Consider the following 26,226-nt stretch of genomic DNA (forward strand, 5'->3'; position numbering starts at 1 on the left):
GAATGATCTTGGTGCTTTGGGCAGCTCAGAAACTGGAGTGAAGGGATTCAAACTGGGAATGATGGGAGGTGCAAGTATGGAACTCAGTAGTGATGACGTCTATAGCTACCACTAGTATGGTCTTGCTTGTTCTTTGATTGAAGATATTTCTTCACAATGCAGTATGATTTTGCCAGTCAACCACCAAGGGACACTTCTTTTTAAGAAACTCCTGTTTTACAAGCTCTTTCCTTTAGAGGCCGACTGATATTTCACCCCTCCCTATAGTATACTTGCTACATGACTCACCTTCAATTCTTGTCCTGGAGGAAGGAACAAAAGGCCGAAATAAAGCAACGAGGATAAGGAAGATCATATTAATGATCTGCCATCTTCATTTGTTTAGCTTCAACATACAATGTGACATACCAAGTTTTTGAGATGAATCTTCACTGAACTATATTGGAGCACTGCACACTAATGTATGTCATCACATTAGGACTGCAAATCAAGAGAACAGTGCTAAATAAAAGCAATATTACTGCCTCAAACAGCCTTAAAGTGAATCGGAACATAGGAACAGGAGTAGGCCGTTTAGCCCTCAAGCCTGTTCCGCCATTCAAAGAGATCATAGCTGATCTGTGATCAACTCCATACACCAGCCATTGCCCCATATCCATTAACACCTTTGGTTAACAAAAATGAATAGTTTGCATATAGGCCTAAGCAGCAGCATTGTATGATAAAAGTGCTTTAAAATGCTATGGTGGGTCCATCCCTGCCATATCAAGACAAGCAACTCATTCTGCTACCCTCTGTAGTAGCACGTTTACTTAAAATACAAATCTCTTATGTATGCTCCTGGCACAATACTTTGTGGCAAAAGGATGATGAGATAGATAGAACTTTAGGAAACAGAAACCATCCTGGATAGGAAAGTGAGGTGCAGCCCAAGGAATAACTTGCAGGATGCCATGCAAAGTATGAAGCATCTTACCCCTATAAGCTCACTAACCCTTAGTGCAGACACACACGATAGCTTGGGCAGCTACTTGAAACAAAAGGAACCTAAGTTCACGCGAGCCAATGGCTTGAATGGCCGACGTCAGTTTGCTCAGTAATAAATTAAGATGTCAGGAAGTTCGACAGATAGGACAATTGCTCGTTAGTCGATCAAACAGGTGCTTGCGACATCAGTGAACAGTATGCTTGCAGTTAGCACTGACCATCCTAGCTGCTAATAATGTCTTGCCATCAGCTGCTGAAAACTTAGCTTCGCTAAGCTGACCCGGTCAAGAGCTTTGCCATCAATTTAAAAAGCTCCGGGCTAGGGCAGATTTGACCCTCAAGTCAAGCCAGAAGCTTAAAGAACTGATTCTTTCATGGCAAATACCAAGTCAAAAGGATGACGAGTCATTTCAATCTCCTGCATCTGGCAGAAGAGGAAAGGGAGAAACACATACTACAGGAAACTCTTTTATCCGGTACCGACGGGACTGGCGTGGTGCCGGTTGATCAAAAAGTCCAGATTACAAAGAGGTATACTTACCAAAGGTACGAGAGCCCCATACACGGCCACAGGTGCAGGAGCCCCGGTTACACGGCACTTGTGCAGGAGTCCCGGTTACAAGGCCACAGATCCAGGAGTCCCTGTTGCACGGCAACAGGTGCAGGAACCCCGGTTACACAGCCACAGATCCAGGAACCCTGGTTACATGGCCACTAATATATAGTAAAACTTACCTGAACCTACTCCTGAATTTTGCCGGTTGAGAGATTTCTGGATATTTAGGTGCCAGTTGAAAGAGTTTCCTGCAAATTCTCAGCATCCCATGGAATTGATGGGCTGTACAGATACAATGCTGCAACTGGAAATGGGCAACACGAAGAAAAAACGCTCCCAGTTATAGAAAAACAGATCTGAAGACTAAAGGAATGAAACAACTGGGGGGAAAGGGGAAAAACAAACTCTTACTTGGGAGAACAGAGGAAAGCAGTGATTCTTGATGGGAAAAACCTGAACGCGACTCAAGGGTAAGGCTTTGTTTGTATAGCGAGGGTGGGGTTACGTGAATCATAAATAAGAGAATATATTAAAGGGCAGCTTTCCTCCCCACCTCCAAATGGATGATGGTTCATAACTTACTATCTACTGGTTGAATAAATGGAGAGAAATGAAAAATCTTTCAGGTAGCTGTTATTTAAAGAAAACATTTTCTTTATTCTTTCTTGGGGTGGAGGTGGGAAAGGAGAGAATGAGTACAGGAAGCATTAAAGTACTTCAGATTGAGAGTAGTGTTGTTGTAGAATTGTATCTTATTGCAGTTATCCCCTCCCCCCTAACAGCATTGAGCTAGTTGACTAGAATAAATCAATCATTGGAAAAGCAATACTGAAAAGATTTCAGCATAATGTATCTTTAACTTAGTTGCTAAAATATTGTTTTTACTGATCATTCAATTTAGCTCAGTATGGCGAGTTTTGCTGAAACACTGCATTAGCCTATAACAATTCACTAACCCTATAACCAAGCAGCAAGCCTCTTGCCATCCTCTACTGCAATGCAAGTCTAAAGTTGCAGTGCATTGTATGAATCAGGACAGAATACCGTCTAAAACTACCGTCCTACTAGGATTACCCTTACCTGTCCAGCTGTGTCCACAAGCTGCAGGTGGTACTCTTGGCCATTCACTGTGATCAATTTAGTGAATGCTGAAAACAGACAAGAAAAAAAAGTGTTAAATCTGGTAGTTCCCCAGAAAGAGAGAAATCTATGCGTAATAAATTATGTTGAGGAAAGACAGTAACTTAAAAAATTTGGCTTAAAAGGTATCCCCAAAACACAACTTACTTAAACTATCTAAGGACACCATGACATTTTTCAAATGCCAAGTTTCATTATATTATTGCACTGAAGTTTGACATTTGAAATTTTACTCAAAGACTGTGAAAAACAAAACCAACATTGCAGATATTAAGACAACACCAATCCAACAAGACCGTGCTAAATTTAGAAAATTCCAATAACAGCAAAACACACTTAAAAAATGCCAAACCTACAGTACGAGGTCGATGACGACCATGAAACACAGTCAACATTAAAAGCATGGAGCTGGCAAATTGGTAATTGAACCCATGGTATTTTGTAAATTCTAGCTCAAAATAAAGATAAAGAAACACTTATGTATTTCACACATCTTGTAAAACGTTATCCACTGTCTGGCACATTAAACCAATTGACAAGATTAATGGGCAAAATTATCAGCATGTTCAAAAGGGGTCACGACCAATGTATCCCCCAATTTCTTTTTGGGTGTACGGCCCCTTTAAGTGTCTGCGAAGCCCATCAACGGTTTCGCAAAACTTATCGAAAAAGCCGAACCCGGACAGCGCGGGACTGGCAGAGAGCTGCGCGGCTGCAAGGGAATATTGATCGTGACACTCGTAATACGAGTATTCAGTCAATTTAAAAACATTTAGTTCGCTAAATTGTGCCACATAATGCTCTGACTATTATGACAAAGCGCCTGCATTTATATAGCATGTTTCATGACCTCAGGATGTCCCAAAGCATTTCAAAGCCAATGAAGTACTTTTGATGTGTAATCACTACCATCATGGAGGGACACAACAGCCCATTTGCAAATAGCAAGGTCCCACAAGCAGCAATGACTAAATAATCAGATAATCGGTTTTCAGTGATGTTGAAGGGATAAATGAAGGCCCAATCATTTGCTGAAAGCCACTGTTCCTCCAATAGTGCACAAGATTGTTTATGTCCACTTGAGGGGGCAGATGGTGTCATGGTTTAATGTCTCATCTGAAAGACAGCACCTCCTACAGTACAGCACTCCTTCAATGTTTTTTTATTTGTTCATGGGATGTGGGCATCGCTGGCAAGGCCAGCATTTATTGCCCATCCCTAATTGCCCTGGAGAAGGTGGGGGTGAGCCGCCCTCTTGAACCGCTGCAGTCCGTGTGGTGAAGCTACTCCCACAGTGCTGCTAGGGAGGGAGTGCCAGGGTTTTGACCCAGCGATGATTGGCGATATATTTCCAAGTCAGGATGATGTGCAACTTGGAGGGGAATTGGGGATGGTGGTGTTCCCATCCACCTGCTGCCCTTGTCCTTCTAGGTGGAAGAGGTTGCGGGTTTGGGAGGTGCTGCCGAAGAAGCCTTGGCGAGTTGCTGCAGTGCATCTTGTAGATGGTACACATTGCACCGGTGGTGGAGGGAGTGAATGTTTAAGGTGGTGGATGGGGTGCCAATCAAGCGGGCTGCTTTGACATGAATGGTATCGAGCTTTAGGTGTTGTCAGAGCTGCACTCATCCAGGCAAGTGGAGAGTATTCCATCACACTCCTTGTAGATGGTGGAAAGGCTTTGGGGAGTCAGGAGGTGAGACACTCGCCACAAAATACACAGCCTCCGACCTGCTCTTGTAGCCACAGTATGTGCGTGGCTGGTTCAGTTAAGTTTTCTGTTAATGGTGACTCCCAGGATGTAGATGGTGGGGGGATTCAGCGATGGTAATGCTGTTGAATGTCACTACACTGAACTGTGCTGAAGTTTCTGGAGTGGGACTTGAATCCACTTTGACGCAAGAGGCGAGAGTACGGTCACTGAGCCAAGGGATCCTGGGCTCAAGCCATCTGAAGATTACTCTGGCATTAAGGGATGCAGCTAATGCAAGCTCAAAACATACAAGATTGATAATTGAAGCAGCTACTAGGTTCACATACTTCAAGAGTGCAATGAAATAAAATTAAAATCCAGAATAATGTCAAGTGAGAAAGGTATTAGTTAAAAACTTTTTGCCGTCAAACCTCATCAAAACTGCTAGTTTATTTGCTACATTCGGGCAGTATCAATTGTGTTACAGGCTCTTGCTTACTCTCAACAGACCACAGAAAAGAACCACCTGCATAGCGGATGGAAAAACTGGTGAAATGTGCTGTGCAGATAGGCAGCATTAATGAACCAGATTGATGAGAGCAAGCAGACGCCACACTGCACTGCTAAAGCCAAACAAACCAAAATCTGCTTGGGGAGGAGAAAGCAGGTGTTCCCTTTAATTATTTTTGGGTGCACGGCCCCTTAATTTTTTATTTAAAAGCTGGTGAGCTGGCTGCACAGTAGCTGCAGAGCGCTGCACAGCTTAAAGGGAACATTGGCAGTGACCCTGGAGAACGGTGTCAGAAATGCCTGCTTGCCTTGGAGCTGCCCGGAGTCCGGTGAACAGATTTCAATGATGTGTGTTTTCTATGCCAAAAAGGGTCTCCTAGTGAGACCAAAAACTACTACTTCAAGATCAGCAATTCTTTAGGTAGCTTTTTGGGCTGTTGGGCTCTGAAGGCCCACAGAGTAATTAAAAAGGAACAGGCTTATTTCTACTCCTGATGAATGCATACAACATTGTAGTGCTCAATAAGGATCACTTTCATTCCCTCACTAACCCTGCCCACTTCTTTAAAAACCTCTACAAAAGCCATCACTTCGACCAAGCTTTTGGACACTCCTCCAATTTCCTTTGGTTGGTTGGACATTGGTTCTCCATTAGCCTTAGAGTCATAACGGCACAGAATGCCATTTGGCCCATCGAGTCCATGCAGGCTCTGTAGAGCAATCCAGTCAGTCCCATTCCCCTGCTCTAGTCCCGTAGCCCTGCAAGTTTATTTCCCTCAAGTGCCTATCTAGTCTCCCCTTGAAAACATTGAGTGTCTCCGCTTCCACCGGCGGCGAGTTCCAGGTCCTCACCACTCGCTGCGTAAAAATTTTTTCCCCTCATATCCCCCTGTATCTCTTGCCCAAAACCTTACATCTGTGTCCCCTAGTCCTTGTACAATGAACTAGTGGGAACAGCCTTTCCCCGTCTAGCCTATCCAAACCCATCATAATCTTGTACACCTCTATCAAATCACCCCTCAACCTCCTTTGCTCTAATGAAAACAAATCCAGCTTCTCCAACCTGTCCTTGTAGCTAAGATCCCCCATTCCCGGAACCATTCTGGTAAATCGCCTCTGCACCCTCTCAAGGGCCTTCACATCCTTCCTAAAGTGTGGTGACCAGAACTGGACACAATACTCCAGTTGTGGCCTAACCAGCACTTTATAAAGGTTCAGCATAACTTCTCTACTTTTGTACTCAATACCTCTATTTATGAAGCCACTCTCAATATGTGCTGCCACCTTCAGGTACCTATGCACATTAACCCCCAGGTCCATCAGTCCCTACACACTCTTTAAAACTGTGCCTCTCCCTGTTCCTTCTGCCAAAATGCATCACCTCACACTTCTCTATTAAATTCCATCTGCCACTTGTCTGCCCATTCTGCTAGCCTTTCTATGTTCTGTTGCAGTCAATTGGTATCATCCTCACTGCCACATCCCCAAGTTTGGCATCATCGACAAATTTAGAAATTATACTCTGTATTCCAATATCCAGGTCATTTATATTCCAAAATCCAGGTCATTTATATATATCAAAAAAAGCAGTGGCCCCAGCACTGACCCTTGGGGAACACCACTGTTTATCATCCTCCAGTCTGAAAAACAGCCATTTACCACAACTCGCTGCTTTGTCCTTAAGCCAATTCCTTATCCAGGCTGCCACTGACCCACCTATTCCATGAGCCTCAATTTTGTTAACCAGCCTTCTATGTGGTACTTTGTCAAACGCCTTCCTAAAATCCATGTAGACAACCATCCATTGCATTCCCTTTATCGATCCACCCTGTTACTTCATCAAAAAATTCAATTAGATTAGTCAAACATGATCTGCCTTTTACAAATCCATGCTTAATTAGCTTAAACCTCTCCAAGTGCCCATTAAAATTTTAGAAACAATAATCAAGGAAAAAATTACCTACCACTGATGTTAAATTGACTGGCCTGTAGTTACTAGGGTTGTCCTTACACCCTTTGAACAATGGTGTCACATTTGCCACTTCCCATCCTCAGGCACCTCCCCCACATCCAGGGAAGATTGGAAAATTATGGCAAACCCCTTCTGCTATCTCCTCCTCCAATTCCCTTAGCAACCTGGGATGCAAGTCATCTGGACCAGGCAACTTATCCATTCTAAGCATACCCAGTCTTTCTAGTACATCCTGTCTATCAATTTTCACCTTCAATTGCTTCTCCCTTTTCCACATCTACTGATATTTTGTCAGCATCCACCTCCTTAGTAAACACCGATACAAAATACTGAGTATTCTAGCCTTGCCCTGCGCCTCTAAGAATATATCACCACCTTTGTCCCCAATAGGCCCCACTCCACCTCTTACTACCTCCTGTGAGGTGCCTTGGGATTTTCCTTACATTAAAGTCGCTACACAAAATGGAAGGCGTTGCTACACTGATTTTCAAAAAGATTTCAGCCTCATGAGGCTCTCAAAAAGCTGGAAGCTACCAGAATACATGGATTTTATCTAGGATGTGCATTCCAGCTGTTAAATCCATGCATGGGTAGATGAGAGACTCCCTCACTGAACCAATTTCCCACACAAGGAGTGAGGCAAGGTTGCTGACTTTCACCCATCCTATTAGATTCTCTCATCAGGTGTCCAAAGGAATTACAAGCGACAGTCTCAGTCTGACCACAAGCAATTCTGAAAAAAAAAACTGCAGGGCTTCTTTCTGCAAATGATACTGCGCTGCTGGTGGTGAGAGAGATCCCCGATATTTAAGGACATCAACAGCAAATGGATTTGTACCCTGACCCTTTATTAAGAATTCTAATGAAGTACAATTTAGAATTTGAAGCTGGCATTGGCGGCATCACAACCATGTACAATTTTCAAAGCTACTTCTGCCCAAATAAAAACAAAACATTTATCTAGGAATAAAACGTCTTTGCAAGCCAACTACACCGTTCTGGCCTTTCTTATCTGCTCTGTTCAGCAGTCTATACTTTACTGCACGCTTCTCACACTAAACCTACTGTATATCTGTTATGGCACAACTGTTTTTACATCAACTAAAAAAAGAGGGTGGCGCACAGTCCCCATTTCATGAGAGAAAAATGTTTCAAGAGAATGAGTCCAAGCTGAAAGTCAGGCAGTCGTTTGAGAGTTTACTATAGGTTCCACATGGGGATAATCTTCTGAGAATATGAATGATTAATCCTGTGCCCTTTGTACTTCTTACCATTGTATGGAAATACAAGTGTAGCATTACTGCAATGATTAAAGACTGATCCTTTCACAAAAAGCTTGTTATTTAAATCTGCTTCAAATAAATCATTAACCTTTTCAGCATTATGTCTACAATGCATTCAGTTGATCAATCTACTGCCACCTCCACTTGCATTGAGAATTTTTTTTTTATTTTTTTTTTTAAATGAATAAGCACCATAAGGAAATCTCTAGATATTGATAGGACTGCTCTCCAATTTCACAGAAAAGAGTTTTCCAAAATCCAGGTTAGTCAGGTTCTCTCCAGCACTTGTTCTTCTCGTCCTCTTCTTGTAAAGCAGGTTGCCAAGAGAGTGGGTGCTACGACAAATTTCCTGTTCAAACTGGGTGCTGATTAAAAACACGATTACACATTTCCTCTCAAAATAGGAGGCAAGCAATTCAACCTGGGTGGAGCACTTACTGTGGGTCGATTAGAAGGAACCTTGCCACATGCAGCTGTGATTACTATTAATGTAAAACTGCAGCACTCAATTTTGCTGACTCACAGTATTGTACCTGAAAATGTTCTCTAAATAAAATGCACTCACTTTCTGACCAGAGTTAATTTGGGATGAATTTCCTCTTCACTTCTCCCACTCTGTCACCAGAACATCTGTGCAAGTTCAGTGGGAACCCCGTTTACAAGCGTAAAAGGGGTTTCTGCCACACTCAGAATTATGGCGGTGGAGTGGGAGAAGCTCTTCAGAAATTTACTCCCAATATTTAAAAAAGGGAAAAGGTATTTATATTCAGTAGAATTTTTTTCTTCAGTATAAATACAATGAAGTTGTTTAAATAACTGATTTCTTGAGTCATTGTCCTGCCCGTGGACATGCACCATTTCAACTCTAGGCATGGACTCAAGGCCCCAGCAATATGCTACGGGGGAAGTCGGTGTTGTTTAGACAGGAGAGAATGCTTTAGACAAACATCGAAGCAAATCCAGAGGCTCTAACTGGGGGGAAATTAGTGTTGGCCAAGAATGCATCCAGTATCCTACATAAATAGATTCATCCCAATGCATGCCATTGAAGCAGCTCCCAAATACAGAATGGCAGAGTTCTACAGGAGGAGCTAATAAATCTATGTCTCAAGGTAATTTTTTTTAATTTTTTTATATAAATGTCAAATGTTGGGGAATACTCTATTAAAAGTATTTTCCCACCATTCCATATACTTTAATATTGTTTTTAAATAATTTCTCATTCCCTCCCCAGCAAAGTTTTGTACCAGCATACTCTTCTTAGCCAGACCCTCGGAGCCGAGGGTGACTTGCTTCCACATTAAAAATGAGTTCTCAGGTGACTGATGAGTCCAATGCGGGACCTACAGTCTCTGTCACAGGTGGGGCAGACGGTGGTTGAAGGGGCGGGCAGGTGGGGGTGCTTGGGTTGACGTGCGCTCCTTGCGCTTGGCTTCCGCTTGCTCCCAGTGAAGAGACTCGAGGTGTTCGGCGCCTTCCCGGATGCTTCTCCACTTTGTGCAGTCTTGGGCCAGGGATTCCCAGGTGTCGGTGGGGATGTTGCACTTTTTCCAAGGAGGCTTTGAGGGTGTCCTTGAAGCGTTTCCTCTGCCCACCTGGGGCTCTCTTACGATATCGGAGCTCAAAGTACAGTGCTTGTTTTGGGAGTCTCGTATCAGGCATGCGGACGATGTGACCCGTCCATCGGAGCCGATCGAGCGTGGTCAAAGCTTCGATGCTGGGGATGTTGGCCTGAGCAAGAACACTGACGTTGGTGTGCCTATCCTGCCAATGGATTTGCAGGATCTTGCAGCGGCTGTGTTGGTGGTACCTCTCCAGTACGTGGTCCATGTCTCAGAGGTGTACAGGAGGGTGGGTATCACTACTGCTCTGTAGACCATGAGCTTGATGCCGGGTTTGAGGTCCTGGCCTTCAAACACTCTCTTCCTCAGGCGACCGAAGGCTGCACTGGCACACTGAAGGCGGTGTTGGACTTCATCGTCGACGTCTGCCCTTGTTGACAGTAAGCTCCCAAGGTATGGAAAGTGGTCCACGTTGTCCAAGGCCTTGTCGTGGATTTTGATAATCAGGGGGCAGTACTGTGTGGCAGGGGCAGGTTGGTAGAGGACCTTTGTCTTACAAATGTTTAGTGTAAGGCCCATGCTCTCGTACACTTCGGTGAAGGTGTTGACGATGGTTTGGAGTTCGACCTCAGTATGCGCAGACGCAAGCGTCGTCTGCATACTGTAATTTGACGAGAGGCTGGGACGACCTTGGATCTGGACCGGAGGCGACTGAGGTTGAACAGTTTCCAGTTTGTTCTGTAAATTAGCTCCACTCCAGCAGGGTGCTTACCGAGGGTGAGATGGAGCTTTGCAGCCAGGAAGATCTAGAAGCGCGTTGGTGCGATGACACAGCCTTGCTTGACCCTGGTCCGTACGTGAATTGGGTGCGTGGTGGAACCGTTGATCAGGATCACAGCTTGCATGTTGTCGTGAAGCAGGCGGAGGTTGGTGACAAACTTGAGGGCAGCCGAATTTGAGGAGGGCACTCCATAATCCCCCACGGTTGACAGTATCGAAGGCCTTTGTGAGGTCAAAGAAGGCCATGTACAACGGTTGGTACTGTTCTGGCATACTATTTGTACCTTAGCTGCATTTTTACACAAATTATTTTTCATTGTTTGAAGTCTGTTGTCAGTCAGTCAAAAAGGTAGCCAGCAAGTCGAATTGCTCTCCAACAAACCCATGGGGTCATCCCCAGATTGTGGAGAAAGCACTATAAATACTGAGCTGGCACAGGCGGGTCAAGACCATTCTGTATGGAGATCGATTAGTGTGCACTGATAGTACCAGTAAAAGTAGTGAGTGCTACACTACGCTATCTAGCCAATGACAGGGTGATAGACATGGAAGGCATTCATGCTAAATTCCTAAGATTCCATTTTCTTGAGATCAATGCCAGGATCCAGCAAATAATGCTAGAGCTGCTCAGAGGCCAAAGAATAGCACGGTGTCTGATGCACACATCTGTGCTGTTCCAAACCACTGGTGCTTCCCCATATTCCTCCCTTTAACTGAAGTTATGCATACGAGTTGACATTGGAAAAACTGCTTGCACACTTCACTTCGAGCAAGTTTTACACCCATTTCTAACCACTGCTGAGTAAACTGCATCCATATTGGAAAAAATCTACCCCAAGGATTTTAATCTATTACAAATTACAAAGTTCAAACTATTTACAGCACAGAATCAGGCCATTTGGCCCAACAGGTCTATGCTAGTGTTTATGCTCCACATGAGCCTCCTCCCACCCTATTTCATCTAACTCCTTTAACATATCCTTCTACTGTATTCCATTCTCCCTCACGTACTTATCGAGCTTCCCCTTGAATGCATCTATGGTATTCACCTCAACTACTCCCTGTAGTAGCGAGTTCCACATTCTATCCACTCTCTGGGTAAAGAAGTTTCTCCTGAATTCCTTATTGGATTTATTAGTGACTATCTTATATTTATGGCCCCTAGTTCTGGTCTCGCCTACAAGTGGAAACAACATCTCTACGTCTACCCTATCAAACCCTTTCATAATCTTGAAGACCTCTATCAGGTCACCCCTCAGTCTTCTCTTTTCTAGAGAAAAGAGCCCCCGCTTGTTCAATCTCTCCTGATAAGTATAACCGCTCAGTTCTGGTATCATTCTATTAATTTTTTTTTGCACCTTCTCCAGTGCCTCGATGTCCTTTTTCTAATGTGGAGACCGGAACTGTTCACAGTACGCCAAGTGTGGTCTAACCCAGGTTCGATACAAGTTTAACATAACTTATCTGCTTTTCAATTCTATCCCTCTAGAAATGAACCCCAATGTTGTTTTTTTTTTTTTTTTAAATGGCCTTATTAACCTGCGTGGCTACATTTAGTGATCGGTGTATCTGTACCCCCAGATCCCTCTGTTCCTCTACCCCATTTAGACACTTATTTTCCAAGGAGTATGTGGCCTCTTTATTCTTCCTACCAAAATGTATTACCTTGCATTTATCTATATTGATTGAAGTTCGTTTGCCAATTACACGCCCATTCTACAAGTTTATTAACGTCTTCCTGTATTTTGTCGCAGTCCTCTATTAACAACAGCCCCAATTTGGTGTCATCTGCAAATTTTGAAATTGTACTTCCGATTCTCAAATCATTTATGTAAATGGTGAACAACAGTGGTCCCTGCGTTGATCCGTGAGGAACACCACTTTCCACCGTTTGCCAATCAATCAATCAGAGTAACTACTTTTAACCCCTACTCTGTTTTGTCACCAGCTTGCTATCCATTCTGCTACTCGTCCCCTGACTTCAGTCATGGGTCTACTAGGCAGTACCTTATTGAAAGCTTTTTGGAAATCCAAATACATCAACCATCAAAAATTAAGCTTAACACATCAGATATAAAAAACTTAATACTCTAATTAAAAATCTGCTAAAGTCATGACTACCTGGCAACAGCTAAACCATTTCACTGCCAATTGTGCAGTTCTGAAGGTGGTGGAGGAAGATCACAATGGTCTTAGCACGAGGCTGTTGCTGAAGCAGCAACAGACAAATAATGAACAGAACCCACGTGCGGCAGGCAGGAAATAAAATCTGCACCGGACAGCTGGTAGAATTAGGTAAGCTTTATACCTCCTCAAATCATAGATATCAAATTCTTCCCTGCATTCTATGCAGTTTTTAAATCTCGATTTTACCTGTAGGCCTTCAATCCTTTGTGTATAATCCAGTTATTGAAAACACAATGGAATAAATCATTGAAACATCAAGATACATGAACACGGTCGAACATAGCAATGCATCCACTGAAGAATACCTAATCTACAAGTGATGTAACTTGTATATAGGGCCTCCAGCCTTATTTTCCTTTGGGAACAGCATCCATTTGAAGTTGCGCTCAGAAGCATACACAGGCCCCACCATCACCCAACATGATGCAATAGCAATTGGCACAAAGAAAGATCCACTCAAATGAAAGCAGCAATCTCCTGAGAAGCAGTATGTGTCAACGCTGCCAACTCAAGAGCCACAAATATCCTGGTATCAAATCAGAAGAAAGCATAACATGACTAGCACCATGCTGCTGGGGGGGGGGGGGGGGGGGGGGGGGGGGGGCCTGAAGCACAATAAATGGCATAGCATACATTAAGAGAAAGATACATCTGAAAGCTGCACTCCATACTCAAACGAAGCATAGTCTGTAGGAGCTTGAGGCCTACTCCTACAAGACATATACGTGCTTTGTGGAACTAAAACCCACAGGACCTTCAGTTTTGATGGGAGACCAGAAGGGGACTATTATAAACTAACAAATTTATGCCGCAACATCGTCAGCACCCCCCCATGGGCCTCACAGAAAACAGGTCCATTACTTCACCTGGGACACTCCGGTCTCTGGCAGTTCTAGACCATTTGATATATTGATCACTCCACCAAAAGTAGTCGCTAACCTGGAATCAGGTGGACATGCAGGTTAGTGATTGTTACACAGTTGAATTTGGTGCAATAACCAAGCACAAGAACTATGGTTGTGCAATGTTTCAAGTGATCAAGTTATTTTAGAGAATGGAAAGAAATTGAAGGGAAAATTAACAGTTATGTATAATTCATAATTGTTGCAACATGGTCAATCATGTCCTAACTTCATCTTGCCCCTGAAGAGCAGCATCACATCATTTTCTCAGATCAAATGTTATATCTATTTAAAATCCCTTTCTACAAAGTCCTTCAGGTATTCAACCTTAATTGCAAATCTATGATAGGTATAAGGGATGTCTGCAGCTGATCCAGCATTAATTAGGTAATCAGAGCCAGATACTCTTTAAAAAAAAACAAGTTGAAATAGAGATATTCTTATAAATCCTCCAAACTATCTAAATGCAGCAGGCTAGCTAATCATTAGCATCTGTGTTAGAATCATAGAATGGTTTCAGCACAGAGGCCATTCGGCCCATCGAGACCATGCCGGCTCTCTGCAAGAGCACTTCAGCTAGTCCCACTCTCCCACCACTTCAGCTAGTCCCACTCCCCCGTCCTTTCCCCGAAGCCCTGCAAATTTTCCCCCTTCAGGTATTTATCCAACTCCCTTTTGAAAGCCACAATTGAATCTGCCTCCACCACCCTCTCAGGCAGTGAATTCTAGATCCTAACCACTCGCCAATCACCTTAAATCTGTGTCCTCTGGTTCTCGACCCTTTTGCCAACGGGAACAGTTTCTCTCTCTCTACTCTGTCCAGACTCATGATTTTGAACACCTCTATCAAATCTCCTCTCAAAGAAGAACAACCCCAGCTTCTCCAGGTTATCCATGTAACTGAAGTCCCTCATCCCTGGAGCCATTCTTGTAAATCTTTTCTGCACCCTCTCCAAGGCCTTCACATCCTTCCTAAAGTGTGATGCCCAGAATTGGACACAATACTCCAGTTGTGACCAAACCAGTGTTTTATACAGGTTCATCAAAACTTCCTTGCTTTTGTACTCTCTGCCTCTATTTATGAAGTCCAGGATCCCATAAGCTTTTTTAACCACTTTCTCAACCTGCCCTGCCACCTTGAACGTTTTGTGCACATATACCCCCAGGTCTCTCTGCTCATGTTAGTTGAAGCAGTTTGCTTGTGCTTCTGAAAGCTTTAATGTTTACTGGTCAGCTCTCAAGTTGAAGGCACTTTTAAGCAATGGCTGCTTGAGTTTACTCAGAGTCAGAATCATAAACCGATATTTTCATTTGTCTATGGTGCAGTCAACTGCTGCAAATCCAGGTTATGTATACTATGGGTTGCTGCTGATGGAGGGAAAATGCATGTTTGCAGTCAAACACATTCCTCGAATATAAAATTAATGAATTCACGTATCAACAATGGGCAAGTCTCGACAAAGAATACAAAACATAAATATGCATCTTGTTCAAATGTTTCCAACTACAAGTGCTTCGTGATGTGTAGCAATCCTTGCTCGCCACACCAAACACTTAACATCAAAACATTCTTTGTTAGGAAATAACGATGTAGGAACTTCTATTGATAAATGCTGCGTTAGCAGGAAGAAATACTACAAGGAAAGAAAATGCTCAATGTGAAAGCGCCTTTCTAACCTCATTACAATTCCAACAGCATCAGCAACTGACCCACAGACAAGGATAGCACAGCGTACTACGCACGAGTTGATTCTGCAATCTGTCGGAGCTAAAAATAGCACCTCAGCTCCAACAGCATGTTAAGCAGTCAACAATCTTTAACTTCACGTTTCTACATCACGTCGGCTGTACTTTGGAATCTGCTGCAGAATTAACCCTTTCAGGACTGACGGCTTTAAGATTCAGAAAAACAAGTTTTTTTTTTTTAAAAAGGCGTTACTGTGCATAGACACTGACAGCTTAACTATCGAAAGTGTAACAGGAAAAACACAATTAAACACATTTTGGCAGGAATCTGAAATATCAATTTTAGATGACCGTTAGTTCTCAAAGTTGAAAATAAATTATTGCAATGATGCTAATGGTAATTTTGCCAGCTTATTTTTAATGTCTGATTCATAACATATAATGGAAAACTCCCGTTAAAATATTCAACACAAACGATGAGAACTCCTGCGACAGAAGTAGTGTCCTTCCTGAGTCAAAGGAAAATTTCTCTAATTTAAAAAAATGACTATAGAAAATTTCTATAATGAGTTTCAGACATCTATAGCTAGGAAAAAACTTGTCTCTTTGACCAGGACACGGTATGGCGAGGAAGTAGAGCAATATAGTCAATATACAAAACAGCCCTAATTCATCCATAATTTCAAAGAGAATTGCTGCCATTGTGTATTGGTGGCACTGCCTAAACTCAGGAGCTAATTGCAGGCAGAAGGAAAGTAGACAAATCTGAATGGCTGACCCATCAAGGGACCACCTGGAGAGGAATATCGTTAATGTTTCAAGATTAACATCTATGACATGAAAAGCTTCTACTGGTACAAAAGGTACTATGATGGCTGTATATTTTTAACATTCAATATTTTATTCAGCTTTTGACTCAGTTTGAGTTTCCGGAATCTTGATATGTTGGTAGGAATACAGCCTCACCATATACACACTGCCAAGTCTATACAAGACTGTTTCCAGCAAAAGGTCTTGCAGATTATCAGACTATGCAAAAAATACATTCCAAGAAGGCACTAAGTTTTTGTGGACTGATTCATCCTTATTGTTTTCCAAGTATCTGTATTATCAGTATCTTGCAGTTTCTGCTTCTGCAAACTTTAGCTTGTGTAAATAAATCACTATTTTAACCCGAATGTAATTGTGTGACTATGTTGCATTTACAGTACTATTATTTGGAGTAGACAAGTGCATATCCAGCAACTCAGTCTCTGGCATTCTATCCTATTCAGTGTATGCCACAATAGTGAAAATCTTGATTCATAAGACTTCACTCTGCTTTTTTTAATGGAAACTGCCTTTTATAGAATGATACAGCATTTGGTCTATCGTGTTTGTGCTGGATCTCTGAAAGAGCTATCCAATTAGTTCCACTACCTTGGTCTTTCCCCAACAAAATTTTCCTTTTCAATTATATATCCAATTCCCTTTTGAAAGTTTTCTTCTGTGAAAATAAACTAGAAGCATTGGGAGGAAACCTGAATCATAACACTCCTTTGAGAGTCTTCAACATTTTAAAAGCCCTCCTTGTTCATCTGATCAGAAAACAAAGGGCCATTTTTTATGTTTTTGATTTTTGCAATGCCATTTGATTTAAAAATACATTGTCTATTATGCCTGTTAAGGACAACCAAGACAAACTGGCAGCAGAGCTGAAACTCTATCCTCTGAAATCATCTTGGAGATGAAAAATCCTACAAGAAATGCATAAATTTAGTCCCCCCAAATGTATGAGTACTCGAGGAATTTTGTGTCTTGAAGATCAAGACCATATGCATGGCTGCCTCCTCCCCATCCCATATCCTTGCTCACTAACTTTTCTCCCATCTTCCCTCCCTCTCACAAAGCTCTTTGTTCCCTAGGACCTGCCTTCTGTGTGGTCGATCCCCTTGCTGACCCAACTTCTCACCACAGAACTGCCTCACTCCAATTGCTGTTGAAACCCTGATTCACATCTAGTCACTTACAGGGTCACCTGCTCCTGCATTCGCCTCACCCACCTCCAGAATGCAGCGGAGCATTTGTGATGGTAGAGAGACAAGTTTACGACATTTTTTTTTGCTTACACATCAATTATTTATTTAGCCCAGTACATACCTTGCTTTGGATTTAAACAAATTAATGGTTTAACCAGGTAGGGCTAATTAGCGCTCGACATGACATCTACCCTTGCAGATCAGTAATTGTAAAAGTTAAAGTTAATTTTCAGAATCAGTTATAGCTGTTGCCACCACCACCTACATATTTAAAATTTTGTTCACAATGCACAGCAAATTTAAAGGAGGAAGATTTTTCCTCACTTCCCTGCGAAAGGCAGCGAATCCCCAAGATACAACTCCATTGGCACCTCCCCCAAATGGGAATTACTCACAGGTGAGCCTTAACAAAGAGATGACAGGCTATTCCATTCAGGGAGGCATCAGATCACGGTCCTCTCCTGCTCTCCGCTGCAGTCCATACACTTGTACCTCTCAGCTGGGACCCAATTCTAAGCCCAGATAACAATCAATAGTAGGAATTGTGGCTGATTTCACTCCCCAACCCAGGTGAAGTGGGACCAATTACAGCCCAGGTAAACTGGGCACTGAATCTGGAACTTTTCCGATCGTATGAATAAAATCCGGAGAGAAATTTATTAACGATTGGGGAATGTATAGATGGGGGACATAGTCTTGAATTTCTAAATCGAAGTACTGCAAGAACATTGTTATACAGGTAGACTACCTTTTATCCGAACTTCCGAAAACCGAAACCCTCTAAAAACCGAAGGTTTTTTCGTTCAGCGTAAGTCGTGCGCACGACATGACCAGAGTGGCGCGCGACCCCCCCGCGGAACCACCTGACTCTCTTCCAAAGGCTCGAAAGCAACGAGAGCTCTGAGCCCGTGGCGGTGCCGGCCCCTGTTCCGACCGAGCACGACGACCTGTTGGTGGAAATGCGGAACTTCATTGCATTCCAGGCTAGCAGCGATGGACAAGCCACGACTGCGGACACCCCCGCGGACCCGGACCCCCCCACCCCCCCGCCCGACCCACTCCCGACAAATTTCCCAGTCTTATAAAATACCTTCCGAAATTTTCCGAAAACCAAAACACGGCTGGTCCCGAGGTTTTCGGATAAAGGATAGTCTACCTGTACTATTACTAGTCTGAGAACGAAACCCATTTAGAGTGACGGAGAATCAGATCAGAGTTACACTGGTAGTTCGACATCACTTTCTAGCCAGGGAAAAGTGAGCCTTGTGCATGTAGGCATAGAATTTTACAGCACAAAAGGAGGCCATTCAGCCCAGCATGCCTTCTCCAACACTCAGTCATCCACTGAACCCGGTCTCCTGCTCCTTTAGATTTTACGTTTCAAATATTAATCCATTTCCCCATTTAAAAAATTCTGCTTCCTTCATGATTTCTAGTGGGGCATTCCATGTCCTAATATATGCTCCATATTCACATGCAGAGCTCCACTCACTCACACCTGAGTATCAGCCAAGTTTAAATGTTAGCTGTGAAGTTTACATGTTACGATATTATCCCTGTTGATGGTCTTCCATACTCTTGCATATATTTGCACCCAAACTACGCTATATGGTGAAGCTGAAGTGAAGTCAAAACTACTCTGAAGCACACAACCTGCATGGTAAAACTGGCTACGAAAGATATTGAACTGAGGTAATGGGCACGAGTACTTCAAGGGAACAGCAGTCACACATTCTAGTTCAATTTCTGTTAAAGAGGTGCTTCTGCTGCAATGCCATTAGGTGTCTTTGGCATGGAGGTCAGGTTTCCACTACAGTGATCTTAAAACAGGTTATTTTCCTTAGAGCAGAGAGGGCTAAGGGCAGATTTAAGAGGGGTGTTCAAAATCATGAAGGGTTTTGATAGAGTAAATAAAGAGAAACTGTTTCCAGTGGCAGAAGGGTCAGTAACCAGAGGAGACAGATTTAAGGTAATTGGCAAGAGCAGAGCTGTGAAGATTTTTTTTTTTTTTTTTTTAAACACTGAGTTGTGATCTGGAATGCACTGCCTGAAAGGGCGGCGGAAGCAGATTCAATAATAAACTTTCAAAAAGGAATTGCATAAATACTTGGGAGAAAATCTGCAAGGTAATGGCGAAAGGACAGGGGAGTGGGACTACTTGGATAGCTCTTTCAAGAGCCAGCATAGGCACAATGGGCCAAACGACAACCTTCTGTCCTTTATCATTCTATGATGTCACAATTTCAGAAAAAACTCAGATGGTAGTCTCTATAATGTGAATATAAAAGGAGAACTTGGAGCACCAGTGATCAACTTTAAAGGTTACTGGGGGACAAGCCAGGTTAGCACTGGGCGTTTCTGGCAGCAACCCAACGTTTTGCAATCTGTAGCAGTTGAACTAGTGGGAAAACACCGCAGATAGCAAGCGCAGTTTTACATTCAAACCGATCACTAGCAAGCCTGAAGGGAAATAACATTTTAATTTTACAAGACACACAGAGCACAGAGAGGGAAGAAACACAAATGAATGGAGACACAGAAGCCAGAAAACTGCCTTCATGCAGAACACTTATCTAATTTTTGAATCCATTTGGTACACACGAATGGAACATTCGCATTAAATTTAAACATTACATTTAACCCTGAACAATATACCAAGTCTGTATGTCTAAGAAAGCAAATTGATGAGATTGCACTGGTTGATGGCTTGGCATCTGGTTGTCACTGTATTAAGTGCCATCACAGAAATGGTATTACGCTCGCTCTGGTAGCTCAAGAAAGCCAGAATGTTTTTATTCGCAGTCATTCATTGAAGCCGAGAATGTGATCCACATTCTACCATGCCACACCCAGCTACATAACTTGCAGCCAGCTGGAGGTTCTGCATTCCACTGAATGCTCCCATCTGGCTTTTTTCTTCTTTGAAGCGCTACTCTGTGCATTCAATTCCTCAACCCGAGTTGTAAAACTGCCTGGTCATACATGGGGAGTTTTGTCAAGAGAAAGTAAAACAAAAAAATGCAGCCCGACTGCCTCTTCCTATTGCAATTAAAGGGTTTTGTGGGGACTTAATTTAGCTCTGGCTCCCACCAATTTTAGAATAGAAATGCAGGATGTAGAAAAAAATGCATATGTCGCATTAGTGCAACTGCTGTTTTATGATTAAAAAATAATAATTTATGCAGCCTTCACTTTACATGTGTGGCTGGTTTGGCACAGCAATAATGCAGTATCGTAGAACTTGAATATATTCTTAGCCTGAATGACCATATAAATATTAATGATTAATTCTTTCCTTGCACCACAAAATGCATATCCTTGAAATTCTTCTAAAAAGTGGCAGTTGTATCTCTGCACTTAGCACAGCATTCACCCAACAGGATCTCTTCAGGCAAGGTCTTCAACCCTATAGGATGACTGACAGCTATACGTAGAGCAAACCAATATGAAACAGTCAGACTGAACACTCGGTCTTACATTTGGGAGTCACGTGTTGCCAGTTTTGTTTTATTCGTACTCAACGGTTGTGCAAGGGACAGCAAGCTGCACCGGAAAAAGTTTAATCGCAGACACTTCTTCCAAGTGCAAGCATTCCTCAAGCGATGGGGGTGGGGGGGGGGGGGGAGAAATAATAGATGAAAGGTTTTAACCGAGGTAAGTGACCTGTTACTTTTAAACTTAGTCATTATGTGAATGCCGTCAACAGCTAGAAAATAAAGTCAATATACAGTACTTAAAAGAGATGAAGTGGTTTAATCCTTGCCACCATTCTTGCGTTTGACTGCTTGGTTGAGATTTTTTTCCTTGTGGATGGTTGCTAGGTTACAAATCGACACCAGACTGAACAATTTTTAATTCAGTGAATCAAGCTCAGTGGGTGAACTGAAATGACAATTTATCACAGCTTCCCCCTCACTGAAATGAATCAGACCGAACTAGAGAGTAGAGTAGATCTAGTTCGGAAACATTGTTCTTCATGCACCCATGACAGTATGTTGTCAGTAACGAGGACTAAAAGGTTTCCAAAAAACACTAAATTATGCTTCAGCACAGTTACACCATTTCCCAGGTCTTCATTTCTTCATCTTTGGGATTCAGTCCAATTAACTCTAGGAACATTAGACTAGCACATTTTCTTTTAAATGCTGTACCGTTTCTAGTTACGCTTTCCTTTTCCCCAGCCAACATAATTATGAATGCCAGTCTCAAAGTGCTTGTAAAACCTACCAGGTCAATTGCTAGAGCTGTCTGAAGGCATCAAATGGCTTCTCTCAGCTATTTTACCCATCATCGTCATAGAAACATAGAAGATAGGAGCAGGAGTAGGCCATTCGGCCCTTCGAGCCCGCTCCGCCATTTAATGAGATCATGGCTGATCATCCAAATTCAGTACCCTGTCCCTGCTTTCTCCCCATATCCCTTTAGCCTCAAGAAATATATCCAACTCCTTCTTGAATATATTTAATGAATTGGCCTCCACCGCCCTCTGTGGCAGAGAATTCCACAGGTTCACCACACTGGGTGAAGAAATTCCTCCCCATTTCAGTCAAATTTTTAACTGGCAAACATAGCTAGCTTTGAGCCTTCCATCCTTTGCTTGATGAAATTATGGCTGATCTGACCAATATACAAACTACTTATACAGAAAATTAACAGCTAGCCTGACTTAGGAAGGATATATTGGCCTCGGAGGGAGTGCAACATAGATGTACTAGACCGATACCGGGACTCCAAGGGTTAAATTATGAGGAGAGATTACACAAACCAGGGTTGTATTCCCTGGAATTTAGACGGTTAAGGGGTGATTTAATCCAAGTTTAAGATATTAAAGGGGAAAAGATAGAGAAACTATTTCTGCTGGTTGGGGATTCTAGGACTAGGTGCTAGAGTCTAAAAATTAGAGCCAGGCCTTTCAGGAGTGAAGTTAGGAAACACTTCTCCACACAAAGGGCGGCAGAAGTTTGGAATTTGTTCCCACAAATGGCAGTTGATGCTAGGTCAATTGTTAATTTTAAATCTGAGTTTGATAGATTTCTGTTAACCAAAGGTATTAAGGGATATGTGGCAAAAGCTTGGCAGGGGGATGGGAACCTAAGTAGCGAGTCAATAGGGAGGGAAGAAAAACTGGAATTGGAAAACAAAAACCTAGAAAGTAAATTGGAAGGACAGAGGAATCAAGGGCTAGATAGTAGTCAACAAGGAGGTTTGCCTATACTATGGTATATACTTCAATGCAAGGAGTATAGCGAACAAGGCAGATGAGCCGAGGGCACAAGTAGATACTTGGAACCATGATATTATAGCTATTACAGACGTGGCTGAAAGAGGGGCAGGTATGGCAGCTCAACATTCCTGATTACAGGATTTTCAGATGGGATAGAGAGGGAGGTAAAAAGGGAGGGGAGGTCGCAGTATTGATTAAAGAAACTATTACAGCTGTGAGGAGGGATGATATATGTTGGAGGGATCATCAAACGAGGCCATATGGGTCAAATTGAAAAACAAAAAAGGGACGATCACACTGCTGGGAGTGTACTACAGACCCCCAAACAGTGAGAGGGAGATAGAAGAACAAACATGTAGAGAAATTTCCGAGAAGTGCAAAAACTATAGGGCAGTAATAGTAGGGGATTTCAACTACCCCAATATTAACTGGGATAAAATTAGTGTGAAGGGTCTAGAGGGTGCAGAATTCCTAAAATGCATCCAGGAGAACTTTTTTAGCCAGTATGTAGCAAGCCCAAGGGAGGGGGTGGTTCTGGACTTAGTTTTAGGGAATGAAGCTGGGCAGGTAGAGGGCGTATCAGTGGGGGAGCATTTTGGTGCTAGTGACCATAATTCTGTTAGATTTAAGGTAGTTATGGAAAGGGACAAGGATGGACCAGGAATAAAAATTCTAAATTGGGGAAAAGCAAATTTTGCTAAGCTCAGAGGGGATTTAGCCATAGTGGACTGGAAACAGCTACTTGAAGGTAAATCAGTGTCAGAGCAGTGGGAGGCATTCAAGGAGGAGGTCCAGAGGGTTCAGACCAAACATGTGCCCTTAAAGAAAAAAGGTGGGACTAACAAATCTAGAGCCCCCTGGATGGCTAGAGGCATACAGGGTAGGATAAAGAAAAAAGGGGAGGCATATGACAGATACCGAGGGCTAAATACTCCAGGATCTTTAGAGGAGTACAGAAAGTGCAGGGGTGCAATTAAAAAGGATATTAGGAAAGCAATGAGAGAGCATGAAAAATTCTTGGCAAGTAAAATCAAGGAAAACCCAAAGATGTTTTATAAATATATTAAGAGTAAGAGGATAACTAAATAAAGGGTAGGGCCTAATAGAGATCATGAGGGTAACCTGCGTGTGGAGGCGGGAGACGTCGGTAAGGTTCTTAATGAACAGTTTGCGTCTGTTTTCACAAAGGAGAGGGGCGAAGCAGACATTGCTATCAGGGAGGAGGAGTGTGAAATATTACATGAAATAAACAGCGAGAGAGGAAGTATTAAGAGGTTTAGCAGCTTTAAAAGTGGATAAATCCCCAGGCCCGGATGAAATGTAACCCAGGCTGTTGAGCGAAGCAAAAAAGAGGAAATAGCAGAGGCCCTGACCATCATTTTCCAATCCTCTGGCTTCGGGTGTGGTGCCGGAGGACTGCTAATGTGGTACCCGTGTTTAAAAAGGGAGAAAAGGATAGACCGAGTAATTACAGGCCAGTCAGCCCAACCTCAGTGGTGGGAAAATTATTGGAAAGAATTCTGAAGGACGGGATAAATCTTCATTTAGAAAGACACGGATTAATCTAGGATAGTCAGCACGGATTTGTTAAGGGAAGGTTGTGTCTGACAAACTTGATTGAATTTTTTGAGGTGGTAACAAGGAGGGTAGATGAGGGTAGTGCGTTTGATGTAGTGTATATGAACTTTAGCAAGGCTTTTGATAAGGTTCCACATGGCAGACTGGTCACGAAGTTAAAAGCTCATGGGATCCAGGGCAAAGTGTCAAGTTGGATTCAAAACTGGCTCGGTGACAGGAAGCAGAGGGTAATGGTTGATGGGTGTTTGTGACTGGAAGGCTGTTTCCAGTGGGGTTCCGCAGGGCTCAGTACTAGGTCCCTTACTTTTTGTGGTATATATCAACGATCTTGACTTGAACATAGGGGGTATGATTAAGAAGTTTGCAGATGATACTAAAATCGGCTGTGTGGTTGATACTGAAGAAGGAAGCTGTAGACTGCAGGAAGATATCAATAAATTGGTCAGGTGGGCAGAACAGTGGCAAATGGAATTCAATCCGGGGAAATGTGAGGTAATGCATTTGGGGAGGGCTAACAAGGGAATACACATTAAATGGTAGGACACAGTAGTGTAGAGGAACACAGGGACATTAGAGTGCATGTCTATAGATCCCTGAAGGTAGCAGGCCAGGTAGATAAGGCGGCATACGGAATGCTTGCCTTTATTAGCCGTGGCGTAGAATACAAGAGCAGGGGATTATGCTTCAACTGCATAAAACACTAGTTAGGCCTCAGCTGTAGTACTGCGTGCAGTTCTGGTCACCACATTACAGGAAAGATGTGATTGCACTAGAGAGGGAATTTACAAGGATGTTGCTGGGAGTAGAGAATCTTAGCTATGAGGAAAGACTGGATAGGCTGGGTCTGTTTTCCTTGGAACAGAGGAGGCTGAGGGGAGACCTTATTGAGGTGTATAAAATTATGAGGGGCCTAGATAAAGTGGATAGAAAGGACCCATTTCCCTTAGCAGAGGGGTCAAAAACCAGGGGGCACAGATTTAAAGTAATTGGGGGAAGGTTTAGAGAGAAATTTCTTCACCCAGAGGGTTGTGGGGGTCTGGAACTCACTGCCTGAAAGGGTGGTAGAGGCAGGAACCCCAACCACATTTAAAAAGTACAGGAAACTTTCGATTAACCGGCCCCTAAATAACCAGAAATGTCGGTTAACCGGCAAAATTCAGGAGTAGGTTCAGGTAACTTATTACTTTTTTTTTTACTCCATTTGTTGCTGTGCAAGGGTGTAGCTGCAGCTGTTGCTAAGCTACAGAGACGCTTGCAACTTGTGTCGATTGTTCTGAAGCTGTAAGCAACAGGGTTTGTTGCTTTATACGGAGCACTCAGCTCCGTATCTTTTACTATAGCGTTCGGTTATCCGGAATTTTTGATGAACCGGCACCACGTCGGTCCCGTCCATGCCGGATAAAAGAAAGTTTCCTGTACTTGGATGTGCACTTGGGATGCTCTAACCTGCAGGGCTACAGACCAAGAGCTGGGACGTGGGATTAGGCTGGATAGCTCTTTGTTGGCCGGCGCGGACACGATGGGCCGAAATGGCCTCCTTCCGTGCTGTAACTTTCTATGATTCTATGAAAGGTGGGTATATGGAGTTAGGTCACAGATCAGCCATGAACAGGTTCGAGGGGCCTATTCCTGTTCCTATGTCTTTTTTGGTGTTATGACCAAACATTCATTTTTACTTTTCATGGATGGACAAACTAAAGTGGAAAGCAAAATCAAACAGTAGAAATGCAACATGCAACAATGGAACTTAGTCAGTCACTGCAAAGCAATGATTCTGATTATAGGGAATAGAATTCCTTTTGTACATTATGGTCAAAGCTAACGATTTTCACAGAAAGAGAGTGTGAATCAAAGAATGCAATCTCAAACACTGGTACAAATTCCAGAATTCCAAGCAATAAAAACACTTCAACATAAACTATGGCCTAGACTATTGCATATAGTTGCACTATTTTTGAAGTGAGCTAGAACGAGCAGTGGTACAGGAAACTCTCGATTTACCGGCACCTAAATAACCAGAAATCTCTGTTAACCGGCAAAATTCAGGAGTAGGTTCAGGTAAGTTTTAATTCATATTAGTGGCCGTTCCTGGATCTTGTGGCTGGGTTCCTGCACCTGTTGCTAAGCAACATGGACCTTGTGGTCGGGTTC

General features: G+C 42.9%; 1 protein-coding gene across 1 annotated transcript in view; it reads right to left on the reverse strand.

Annotated features, from left to right (window-relative positions):
- Positions 1-26,226, reverse strand: part of rheb (Ras homolog, mTORC1 binding) — a 91,100-nt gene that overhangs the window by 25,568 nt on the left and 39,306 nt on the right. The window contains exon 3 of the mRNA XM_085987489.1: positions 2,624-2,691. Within this exon, the coding sequence (XP_085843615.1) occupies positions 2,624-2,691 (68 nt within the window). The remainder of the gene's footprint in view (positions 1-2,623; positions 2,692-26,226) is intronic.

Source organism: Somniosus microcephalus, chromosome 5, assembly GCF_052327205.1.
Source record: "Somniosus microcephalus isolate GS21.2 chromosome 5, FLI_Smic_1.0, whole genome shotgun sequence".
In the NCBI taxonomy this organism is placed as follows: Eukaryota; Metazoa; Chordata; class Chondrichthyes; order Squaliformes; family Somniosidae; genus Somniosus; species Somniosus microcephalus.